The sequence below is a fragment of the Sinocyclocheilus anshuiensis genome, unplaced genomic scaffold (assembly GCF_001515605.1).
Source record: "Sinocyclocheilus anshuiensis isolate Anshui unplaced genomic scaffold, SAMN03320099.WGS_v1.1 scaffold773, whole genome shotgun sequence".
NCBI lineage: Eukaryota > Metazoa > Chordata > Actinopteri > Cypriniformes > Cyprinidae > Sinocyclocheilus > Sinocyclocheilus anshuiensis.
The window spans coordinates 637,215-649,476 of NW_015539930.1; the positions used below are offsets into that span (position 1 = coordinate 637,215).

Sequence of the window (12,262 nt, forward strand, 5' to 3'; positions counted from 1 at the left end):
AGAGCTGTCGGCGATTCTTCCTATTGTAAAGTCATGCAGTGTGTAACCTCCTGTCGCCGATCCATCGTGCAATGTGAACACAGCAGCAACTGAATGCTACCGCAGATAGTCACGCAGTGTGAAAACAACGGCGATCCGACGAGTTTGAAAATCGTGCAGTGTGAACTCGGCATTGGTGTGCCCCGGGCTTTATCTGAGCATTCCAACACACAAACATCATAACAAGACCATCTGAAGAAAAGTGAAGGCCAATTGATTAACATGATTCATAATCGAAAATTATAAGCAAAAGCTGCTTGTTTACAGTTTGCAGTCTTGGTTCCGGTTTCCCTTTTTTATTGATGTATCCAGAATACTGCCACCTGCTGGTATGAAGAGTTATTTCCTCTTATACAGGGCAGTTGGCTGTTGGCTGGGTTTAGTCTTTGCCATATATTAAGCACAACTTTTTGTCCCAGATGCAGGCGATACCACAGTCAGCTTTCATTGCCGCTAGTCATGGCCTTAACCTTTGGACCCCTCTATAAACTCAAAAGAAATCCCAAACAAGAAGTTAAGACATGTTTTCAGCTGAACAACAAGTTTTGCTGACTTACTGGCACACAAACAGGATTTGAATTTTTTTTTCTACCCCAAAGTCTTACAGCCCCAGCTTAGAAGAGAACAATGAGCTGAGTGTAGAAAAATGCAAACCTCTTCAGTGCGTGGCCCCTGACCCAACCCACCAGCCCAGACTAAGCTGCTGTTTACACAAAACTCTATCAGAAAAAGCTTCGAACTGCCTATAAAAAGTATTCTTATTTTATTCAACACTGGGACTTAGTCTATAGATCTTACTGGTTGTGGATTAGCGCCATGTTATGAGGAGGCGGGGCTTGCATCACATACCTGCTCGGTCTGTTTCCACTTCTGCTCTAGTGCATCAAACATGACTCTGCAAAGCTCCTGGACGTCGTGCTGCTGCCAGGCTGCAAAACAAACAAGGTAAAGAGTTTCACAGTAATCAAGACTCCTCCTGCTATCTGATAACAGCAATGCTAATGTGGGTAAAGTTTCCCAAAGGGTCATTAAGTGACGCCTTGTACCCTCACTGCTGTCCCAGCCAAAGCTGCGCGTCACGTCTGTGGTCTCGATGGCGCGCTTCTTACTGGTCTGCAGAAGCACAAACAGCCTCTGGAGCTGGTACGGGATACTGTTGACCGGATCCTCCTCAGACTCCTCAAACTCCCAGCTGGTGTAGAAAGATTAAAAACAGTGTTGGAGGTAACGGTTGAAGAACGCACAATACGGAGGCAGCACACACTAAAAAACAATTCCAATGTTTATAAAAATGTAAAAGGCCTGCAAGATAAAAGTGACTCTGTTCTGAGCATTTTCTAGAAAAGTAACTAAAACAAGTAGCTAATTTACAACAACACTCCCCAAAACTGTTGAACAATAATAATAATGACAATAAAATGGAAAATTCAAATGAACCACATGAAAGAAATTATTTTTTATTATGTAGTAATCGTTAGGGCTAGGCAAATTTTGAATATGCTCAAAATATCAATGATTTTGTAAACAAAATAAAATTAGGCAACATTTTAATGCACTTTTTATTTGGCTAGAAAGATTCTTAAATTCAGTGTCATTAAGTCAGTTTCACAATCCCTCCTTATCTTGAGCTTTGTAAGCATGAGAGCATTAAGATGTTTTAATAATGTATTTGATGTAAATTCCAATCCCAAAAATGGCATTAGAGTTTCTGAATTTATCTGTTCAAAACTCTGATTTAATACATTTTTGCATTAATGGTTGCAGGCACTCTTGCTGCATGTTGCTTAAATCTTGTTCTAGTTATCCCAATAAACCTGACACTCAGACTACTTACTTGTAGAGTGCATTCCTGAACTCAGGGGTCATGAACAGGGTCTGCAGGAGGCTGTTCAGGTAACAGGTCATTGCTTGGTTGACCAAACCAACATAACCTTGAAAACAGAGGACACAAGACAAATAAATCTACGTGGCAAAGTTCGCATGTTCTTCATGACCAATGCATGTTAAAGGAGAGCTACCTGTGTCTGATTTGTTAAGTATGGAGGAATACGAGTAACTGGGGCTGCTATAGTCACTGCTACAGCCCACAGTTCCATCCCGCGGTAAGGGTCCAATGAAGCGATCCTGAGAGCTGTCTTCAAGACCACTGCTGTCCGCTGTGCCAGATTCATCCTGTAAGAGAGTTACACATTAATAATGCTAAACACACAATGTTCACCATCTAGTATGCCTGACACAATTAAGATCCCATCCCTCAAGGATATCAAGTTAACACATTCTTTTTCTTATGATATTGCATTCATATTATGTGGTATCCTTAATTTCTACTGGAAATAAATAGGTCAGGAACCCACAAGGTAACAACGTAAACTGGATTCCATAAACAGTGGGAATGAAGATGTGAAACTAAGTTCAAGTCCAAATTTCTTCCCCCCCCAGTTGAAGCATTCTTTGCACTTTTGTGCAATATAAATACATAAATAAAGACGATAGAATGAAAGACAAACAGAATGAATGAATGATAGAATGAATTATATATAAACAGATTTTACCCCTTACTTAAACTTTCTTTGCATTTTTGTCTAATACATAAATAAAGATGATAGAATGAGAGAACGAGACAATGATAAGATAATAGAGAGATCATTAAATAATTAGAACTATACAGATGGATAGTGAGAAAAATAGATAAATAGATAGATAGATAGATAGATAGATAGATAGAACATTAAACAAATAAAACTATAGATAGAACGATAGATAAGATTATAGATAGAACATTAGTTAAATAGAACTATATAGATAGAACTACAGAACGATAGATAGACAGAACGATAGCTAGATAGATAGATATAAAGACAGATGGAATTAGCAAACGAACAAACACATAATAGACAACAAATGACAGAACAGACAACAGACAGAAACAACAACAGATGAAATGAACGAAAGATTGATAGAACGAATGAACAAATGAGTGATAGAACAAATGAAAGATTGATTTTTTTTATTTTTATGAATATTTGTTTATTTTATTGATTTTTTTAACCCAGTTAAACTGCTGATATAGTGACTCACTGAAGCGATCTGAGGCTGCTCCCCGTCCTTGTCCGTAAGCTGCAGGAAATTTCTTTTCCCCGCCTCAAAACCGGACAACACCAGGGACATCTCACTGGCCTGGTCCAGAGGAGCCTTCAGGTGTAGAGTTGAGACAGAAGGGGAAAAAAGAGAAATTAGCAAGGATGAAGAAAGAGAAGTAGTGAAAAACAAATCAGTACAACAAATGACAATGTGAGACATAATGCTGTCTGGAACAACGCAAAGAGCAAGTCCAACCATGCAGAAATACTGCAAAATGTCTCAAAAGACCTTCAGAGAGAAAATAATCAACCTGATGTACTGCAGATAACCCACATCTCATCACAGAATTCAGTTAGTGTGAAAGAAAAGCCTGTGCTACCTGAGGGACAACATGTACTAGCAAATTAGCAACAGGTCTGGACGTACTAATGTTCCTCTGGTGGGGGAGAGCAGAAACGGGCCTTAATCCACTGACCTACTCTGAGAGTTACCTGCAGCTACAGGCTCTGTGCTGGGTCAGCGCTGGGATCAACACACAATTAGATGGAAAATGGAGCAGAGTCCATGACACATCTCCATCTAATCATAGCGCTGCAGAGGTGTGGTAAAAACATGGCTCTGTCACTGTCTGTGTAACTTCAGGTGTGCATTAAGCTCATCATTAATATAAATTATATTATAAATTGTTTGCAGTCTGGATGAGGCGAAGCTAGTTGCCAAAAGTCACAGTCACTCTGCAGATTTTGTACAAAGTTGACAGATTTCACAGAAAATCGTGCAGTGTGCGATGGGCACAGACTCTGGTTTTTAAGCTTCAGACTCTGACTCTTATCCAGCCAGAGGAGATCAAACATGTATGATATTTTGAGTCGATTTTAAGACGCATTGTTTTCATTTGTAATATGTCTCCAAGAAATGAGGAGCATTTTTCTGAGTTTGTTGTGTTCGGAACAACTTGTACGTCTGTTATTGTATGCTCCTTAGTTGTTTAGCGTAATTGTTTTATTATCTGTTGCGATTTAAAAATTAATTGAATGTATTCCAGCTTTAAGTAACCAGAACCTAACAAGCTATTGGGAGCAATTTCAGGTTGGGTTTGGCCTTACAGTACTGGTCGGGTTAAGTTTCAAAAACCAATGCAGATCTCCAGTACACCAAACAATTCAAACCTCTAGTATATGTGAATTATTAACTCATAAGCAGAGCATATTCATTAATTATTACTACCTGGGTGAAGTTGTAAATAAAACAAAGATTACTGAATTGTTTCTTAACCCTTTCACACATCAGTTTAAAATATTCTAGCTGAGCCCCCAGCGTGAGTTTTCTTTAGGTGACCTTTATTTTAGAATGCATTGCCTTATTGTTTCCATGGCGACACGTCAGGCTTGTCACGTTACACACCGCACACACAATAGCTGTGAATGAGTGATGTATCGCTTTTATTTAATTTTTCCTTTTTTATTCCAAATATTCACAGTTGTGTTAATTATATTATGAAATTTCTGATATTCTGATTCTCAAATATGAACAAGAATGGAGTAAACTTATTTATTTTTAAACTTATATTAAACTTAAATCATATCAATAAAACGTCATCAAATTATATTTGTATGGATCACTATTGCCGCTTCACTATACATCAGTGTGTATTTAACAAACTATCTTCAAATGTATATTTTGCTAATACTTGCGTGTATTTAAATGTCTGAAACTTAAAGTAAGCATTATGTGGTTGAAAACACTAAATAGTTATGAAATATGCCAAGCGCTGTGTAAGCAGTTGATCATGTGATGCGCTGAACGTTCTAATCACACCGGTGTGATCGTACACTTCAAAGGGTTAAAAAAGTACTATTTCTACCGCAAACTTTCACAATGTTGTAATTAGGGATATGCCGGTATCAAATTTTCATGTTGCGATTAATTGCTAATGCTTTTATTACGGTATACGGTATTATCACGGTATTGACATTTTGTTTAAAAAAAAGTGCTGTCATAATACAGTATAACAGGTTTAATAACTTTTTTCTTATAACAAAAATAACTGAACATTTAAATGCAATAAAGCAATACAGAAAAATGTATAAAGTCAAAAGTTTTACACAGATCAAAGTGCAAAAGAACCCTTTACCATAAGACCTCATTAGTTAACCTTAGTTAATGCATTAACATTCACAATGAGCAATAGCTACATTTGCTACAGAAGTTATATAACAATATCGTGCATATTCATTACCGTGATATATCGCATTACCGAATACCGGCACAAGTCTAGTTGTAATTTATATATTTTTTTATTACTTTGTAATTATTTGTGAAATTTACTAGCAAAACGTGAAAATTTTATGAAGTAAATCCTACACCAAAACTTTTTCATTATATACTTATACTACTGTTGAATAGTTCAGTAATATTAAAAAAAAATAAATACTACTTTTATTCAGCAAGGACATTTACAATGTTACAAAAGATTACTTTTTTCAAATAAATGCTGTTCTTTTTAACTTTCTATTAATACAAGAATCATGAAAAAAAAATGTATTACAGTTTTAACAAATATTAAGCAGCAGAACTTTTCTCAACATTGATAATAAGAAATGTTTCTTGAACATTTCTCTTCAGCTTTGCATCAAAGGAATAAATTACATTTAAAAGTATTTTAAATTAGAAAGTAGGTATTTTAAATTGTACTAATATTTCACAATAATACTGTTCAGGGCTCGACAATAATGGCCCGTGGCCAGCGTGAAAGACGTTCGGGACAGTAGACGGATTTGTCACTTGCCCGATTGGGCCACTGCAGCATCGTCACAACATTTTATCATTTGCATGTGTTTTTAAGACTTGTTAATTAAAAAATTCAAGCGATTAAAAAGCATTTGGGTGCGAAAGACAACTCGTTTCTTCGCGCGATGTGTTCTGTGTGAACAGCGCGCGCACAGACAGCCGCATCTCTGACAAGTGCGAGCCGCCTGAACGGGCAAATACATACAAAAGTATGTCAAAATACCCGTCCTGGCAAGTAACTTTGTAGCTTTAACAATGATTAATCTATATTGAATTTATACACTGGAGTACAGATGCACCGATCTACCGAACATTTTTTGTTTTATTTCAGACTATCTTCTGTTCCGTGCTTGCACACAAACTGCACTGCAATCATTTTCCCAATGGCCATTTGTGTGGAAATATTACGCTATTATTATACTTAGTCTGTAAACGGCCACTAACAGAGGCCAGAGATGCTGAAGACGGACACAAAGAGGAGAAAATAGCCTACTGTAGCAGGCCAAGATCACTGTTCACGAAATATAGGAAGAAAATCCAAACATTGAATTTTACATGAATGTGTTTCTGAGGGGAACGGAACTGACTGTTTTCACAAATGGCGTTTTCTTTTCATTTGGTCTCCGTATGATGCATTTAAATTAGTGTTAATACGCGCAGCGCTGCTGTGTTTACAGCAGTAACCAAGGAAACGCTGTATCGCTGTACCATAAGCACCGCTTGCTGTCAGAGAGCACAGAGTGAAGAATATGCAAATGTTATTTTATGTGATTTTGGCCGACCGGCCAGTGGTTCAAAATCCTTAAAATCCTTAGCGTTGATCCCTGCTGTTGTATATTTACTTTTTTTGATCAAATAAATGCAGCCTAGGTGAACATTAGAGAATTCTTTCAAAAACATACAAAATCTTACCGACATTAACATTTTGAATGGTAGTGTAAATAAATATATGTACATTAACACATTATGGCTATATTAATTATGAAAACATTATATACATTACATTTTCTTTATGCACAATAAAATTCCTTTTTTCTTTTGATTTTGCGGTGAAAGATTACATGTTTTGCAATAATCGAACTAGAGTTTTGGCGTGTTTTTAAGGAAGGACTCTCACCATGTTGCCAGTGTTGGCCCACGCCAGGCAGAAAGTGCCGTTCACATATCCAGCCTTGTGAGCCACATCCTCGTAGAGTTTGTTGACGGTGGTGGAGGCGGGCAGGTTGAGCGTCAGCCTCTCATTGACGGTCTTGGCATTGGTGGTGTCCTGCACTATACACAGCACTCTCGGCTCCTCCGCTGCACTTCCAATCTGTAAATGCACAAGCACATAATGTGAAATTTGTTAAGTTTACTTCAACCAAACACACACATGAGTTTGAGCTCAGCTCCAGTGCTAAAATTTTTTACGGAAAAAAGCAGTAGACAAGCAAAACTGCAACAGTCTTCTTGTGCCATGCAATTTCATCAGAGAACTGACAAATCGTAGAGTTACGCAACGTCCAGGAAGACACAGTAAGCTAGGAATTATGTACATATATAATACAAAGCAACTTAGGTTAGATTTCTGCAATCCGCCATGAACAAATCAAGGTTAAACAGGAATAAAAGCATAACCATGTCTGTGAGCAAGCCTGACTAATAAATCAATAAATATAATGTGGGTTAAACAGTAAACATTCATATTATTAAACATAGTGTTAAATGTAACTGTAAATCTGGCTCAGAAAAGTTTTGGCTTAAGTGTTCAAATGAGGCCACAGTATGTGTCGTCGTAATGCCGACTCCATGACTGGTGGTGGTTGGTTAAGTGCAGGTGTTGTTTACAAAGCAAAGCCATGGTCTTTTCATATGCTGTCTGAGCGTCTGCTAAAGAACTGATCGTGTTACCAAAAGTGCTGAATGAGGATTCCAAGAATGATGACAGCAAAACATTTCTACGTGCATTTTTGAAAAGCATTGAAAATAACATGAGCAGACTGTTTCAAGGGTGCTTTTGATTATTTTGAATTCATATTGATTACTTTCTAAATACATACTTTTATCAAATAAAAGAAAGAAAATTTTTCATCATTTTACTTATTGGTTTTTCAAATTTGATTGCCTTTTATAGCTTGGACAGTGGTGATTTCAATAATGTTGTATGAAGGAAACAGTCCAATTAACTACAAAATTTGCTATGTAACACCCACTTTGACAATCTAATCCAAGTCCCAATTAATAAAATCAAGTCTCTACCTACATTTTTTTTTTTTACTTTAACCACTTTACAGAAAATTAAATTTTTTACACTACATACTCAAATTCCCAGCTTCCAGCAAAATATAAAGGCCAGGACACACCAAGCCGACGGTGGGCTGTTGGCCAACGTTGGGCCGACGGCGAGCGATGGTCGGGCTAGTTTGTTTGGTGTTCCACTCGTCGGCTCTCGTCGGGCTCACGTCGGCGGCAGTTTGTCCGATTCAACATGTTGAATCGGCGTCGGGGCCGTCGGGACTGTCGGCGTGAGTGAGAGCTCTGATTGGATGTTCAGTTTAGCGAACGAGTCAGTGCCCGAGAATTAAAGCGAAAGTGATGAAAACAAGCACGTAAATGAAGGCGGTAAAGACAGAAGGCTGTTTAAATGTTACGTGATCTTTCCCAATAATTCTAATACGCAAATGTTTTCATAACAACACAAGCCGCTTAAAATTATTAAAGTTATCAACGTTACTGATATTCAAAATGGTAAGCAAGTGCTGCTTTGTTTACGTTTCGTATATCTGTGTTTATCTCGTAAATCTTTGTTTCGGTTTCTCCTTTTGAATGACGAACATATACTATTGATAGCTGCTGATACAGACAGTTAATTCCTCTCACGCATGCACAGAACGCACATGTTAAGCCCCGTTCACACCGCAAGCGACACACAGCGACAGAGCGACATAATCCCATTCATTTTCAATGGAGAGCTGGCGACTTCCGGCAAGCTACAAACAGTGAAAAAGTCGCTGGCGGTCTGAACGGGGCTTTAGTTTGCCGTCGGCTGTAGTCTGTGCGGTGTGTTCGAGCGCAGCTTTTTGGTTCGACGCTGCCGACGCGAGGCGACAACACCGTCGCTAGTTCTTTGAAGTCGGCTTGGTGTGTCCAGGCCTTAACTATCCGGGCGAATCTAGTCAAGCCTATCAAGAAAAATCTGGGGAATATTTCACTCTAAAATCAAAATAAAAATCAAAATATAATATTTTAATATTTAGATATTTTAAATATTTTATTTTGCATACAACAATGACCAGATTTATTTTTATCTTATTTATTTAGATTTTTTTGTAACCATGTAATTATTTTTACACTACAAATTCCCATCTTCCTGTAATAGTGTCTTGCCCTCAGCTTTCCCTCAAATCAGCTGATTTTTTCCTGACGTCTTCATTTGAGAGTTAGTGTCAAATGAATCACCATGCTGTAAACACACACACACACACACAACACAAACGAAACCTGTGAGAACCTCTTCTGCATCTCCTCAAAAATACTCTGCCTGCAACTCCAAAAAATACCCTGATGACAAAACAACAACACACTGTTCAAGAGAAGTAAAACCAGCCCCGAGCGTAAGGCTGGTCAATACGATAGCATTATGTTTAAAGGTCAATACGCAGTGGAAGAATGCAGATCTAGAGGAGAGAATTTGAAGATGGCACTGTAAAAGACACACAGATGTCAACACAAGCAGAGGCATCATCAGATTACAGGGTATTTTTATCAGGGATAATATCGTTAGGTGCTCACATGAAACCTGTAACTGGTTGGCCTGTACTAGAGTGGCCGGTATTCTTTATGACAAGGTGGAAAGGGCTACAAGATCTTTATCTCAGTGAAGACTTTCAATGATGCAGGGATGGATGATGCATATAAAACATCCATGATATATTCATATTTTCTTGTTGATATATCATTTTAACCAATGTTGTGAATATCGCAGAAATATTTTGTGAAGTGATTTGTTTTTTAGTCACCTAAAAATGTTTACAAAAGATTGTGTGTGATTTTATAGATTTTAAAATAAATTACTAAAAATATATTATAGGGTTTCCACAAAATTTGATGAAATGAAACTATGAAATACTTAAATACTATGCAAAAAATACACAAAAGTAATTTTTGCAGCCATTTATGATTATGATGATGAAAAATTTCAGGAGCAGTTTTCAATGTCTATGTCAGGTATCATTTAAAATGAATTAATACACTAGTAAATATGTATACAAATATTTTAAAATACATATACCAATATTTACTATACCTTGAGGCTGATGGCCTAAACATTGGCTAGACAAATAAATAAGCCTACTGTGCAGTCATATTTTCAATATTTAAATTTTTAAAGTAGAACATAACATGAACAATTTAACTATAGAATTTACTATAGAAACATCAATGGCTTTTCCATTATTTTTAGGATTTATTTATATGCACAGCTTTTCCAGGTCTCATAAAAAATTATTTCCAGGATATTTCAGTGACTGAGGATATAATGTCCTATTAGGCCTATATTGTTAAATATATATATATATATATATATATATATATGTACAAATTGGGCTACATCTGATGTTATTTGGCGAATGGTTTAATGTGATGCGATTTACAGTACGTGAACTGCAGGAACGCCATTCTTGGAGCAACGTGAGGTCAAGTGCTTTGCTCAAGGGTACCAAGTAGGGTTGCATGATTTGGGCAAAAAATGTAATGGGTAATGTGTCAAATGTCACCTGACAAAACCTGAAGAAAGTGTTAACAGCAGTATGAACTGATGCCAATATATATGGATTTTAATGGTAACCAGCTAACCTAGCTAGTTGTTGTTGTTTTTTTTATTTAATTTTAATATCCGAATGTTAGTGAGAAGAAGAAAAATGAAAAACTTCTCCAATCTGCATACATTATGGACAGCAGTTTGGTATCTCATTTGAAGGCATCTTTAATAAAAGAGCTCCATATTTAACAAAGCACACACAAAAGACCCGAACTGGAAGTGACATGACCTGTTTTACAGAATACGGAAGTATGTTGCGTATAAACCACATTGAGATTCTTCTGCTACAAATTGTGGTCGTAATATAAAATATGATTTTAAAAAATCCAGGTTTGCGTGCTTTTTGTAGGGCTGCATAATTTGGCTAAAACTGTGCAATATTATATCAATACATTTATAAAATAATAATCATTATTATTATTATTATTAAATAAAGACAAGAAATATTCTGAGTATTAAAAAATGTATATTTCAAAGTAAAATTAAAAACTAATAATTTTATTTTACAAATTACTAATAATAATGGCTGTCTTAATTTCCTCATTTACAAACGTTGCACCATCAAACTTTTATTTTGACGGAAAACCACAGGGATCCCTTAAAGCTTCTCTTTTGTTGACAAACGCTTCTCTTTAGTATGGGACGATGGTTGGCACATGTTGCTTTCCAGAATGCACGTTTAAACGACCCAAACTCAAGAGTAAAAGCAGAGATGGAGTTTGTGTGGAGCAGAATTTACTGAGAACCGAGTTGCTTTGAGACACTGAAAACACCGCTGGATAATGAGCAGCTCATGTGTAAAAACACAGTGCCGTGCTTCACTCTGAAACACTCAGCTCATTTTTTTATTTTTTTTTATAAATCACAGCATTTGTGATTTGATAACCGCACTAAGCCATGTTGTAATTTTGGTTTTATTTTGATTAATCATGCAGCCCTAGTGCCATATCGGTGTGCTGTGATCCCATGAACCTTTGTGATATCAGTACACATCATTCAGCACTGGCACAGGATAAATGCCATAACTATGTGAAAGAAAAGGCTGAGAGTGCTTTAAAGTTAATCTGGTTGCACCGGAGATAAAATATAGCCTAACTATAAACTTTAGTGCTGACTAATCAATGATTTCCAGCAGGTGTTGTCATAACCCAGAGGAAGAGCATGAGATTGTCGCATCCCGCTATAAAAAAAAGACAGATTCATGTGGTAATTGGCGTTGAGCCAGTGAAGGTCATGTTAATCCTGCAGACCAAGATCAAATAGGATCAAACAGACTCATTCATTTCAAGAGGTCATATGATGCGATTTCAATTTTTCCTTTCTCTTTGGAGTGTTACAAGCTCTTGGTGCATAAAGAAGATATTTATGGAGGATGAGGACTGTATCCTGAACCAGTAGCCTAACAATGCGTCTGTGGCACAAAGGCTGTTTCTATAAAGTGGGGCAGTTCCAACTTTGCAAGGACAGTCTGGCGCTTCTGACTCACAGCCTGCAAGTACATTTTTTATATTTAAAGAATTTGCCACTGATGATTCAAACGCGAGTTTTGAGCAG

At 36.9% G+C, this 12,262-nt stretch overlaps 1 protein-coding gene across 2 annotated transcripts in view; it reads right to left on the bottom strand.

The window, feature by feature from the left end:
* The window catches only part of LOC107686808 (ubiquitin carboxyl-terminal hydrolase 47-like), a 36,531-nt gene that overhangs the window by 21,990 nt on the left and 2,279 nt on the right, over nt 1–12,262 (bottom strand). Inside the window, exons 2-7 of one of the 2 annotated variants that reach the window (XM_016483930.1) lie at nt 7,028–7,222; nt 3,118–3,231; nt 2,058–2,211; nt 1,874–1,970; nt 1,086–1,231; nt 889–968 (exon numbers count right to left, since the gene is read on the bottom strand). In XM_016483930.1, coding sequence (XP_016339416.1) covers nt 889–968; nt 1,086–1,231; nt 1,874–1,970; nt 2,058–2,211; nt 3,118–3,231; nt 7,028–7,222 — 786 coding nt within the window. Of the gene's footprint in view, nt 1–888; nt 969–1,085; nt 1,232–1,873; nt 1,971–2,057; nt 2,212–3,117; nt 3,232–3,430; nt 3,487–7,027; nt 7,223–12,262 lie in introns of those variants that run through there. The other variant, XM_016483931.1, reaches the window with a different exon arrangement.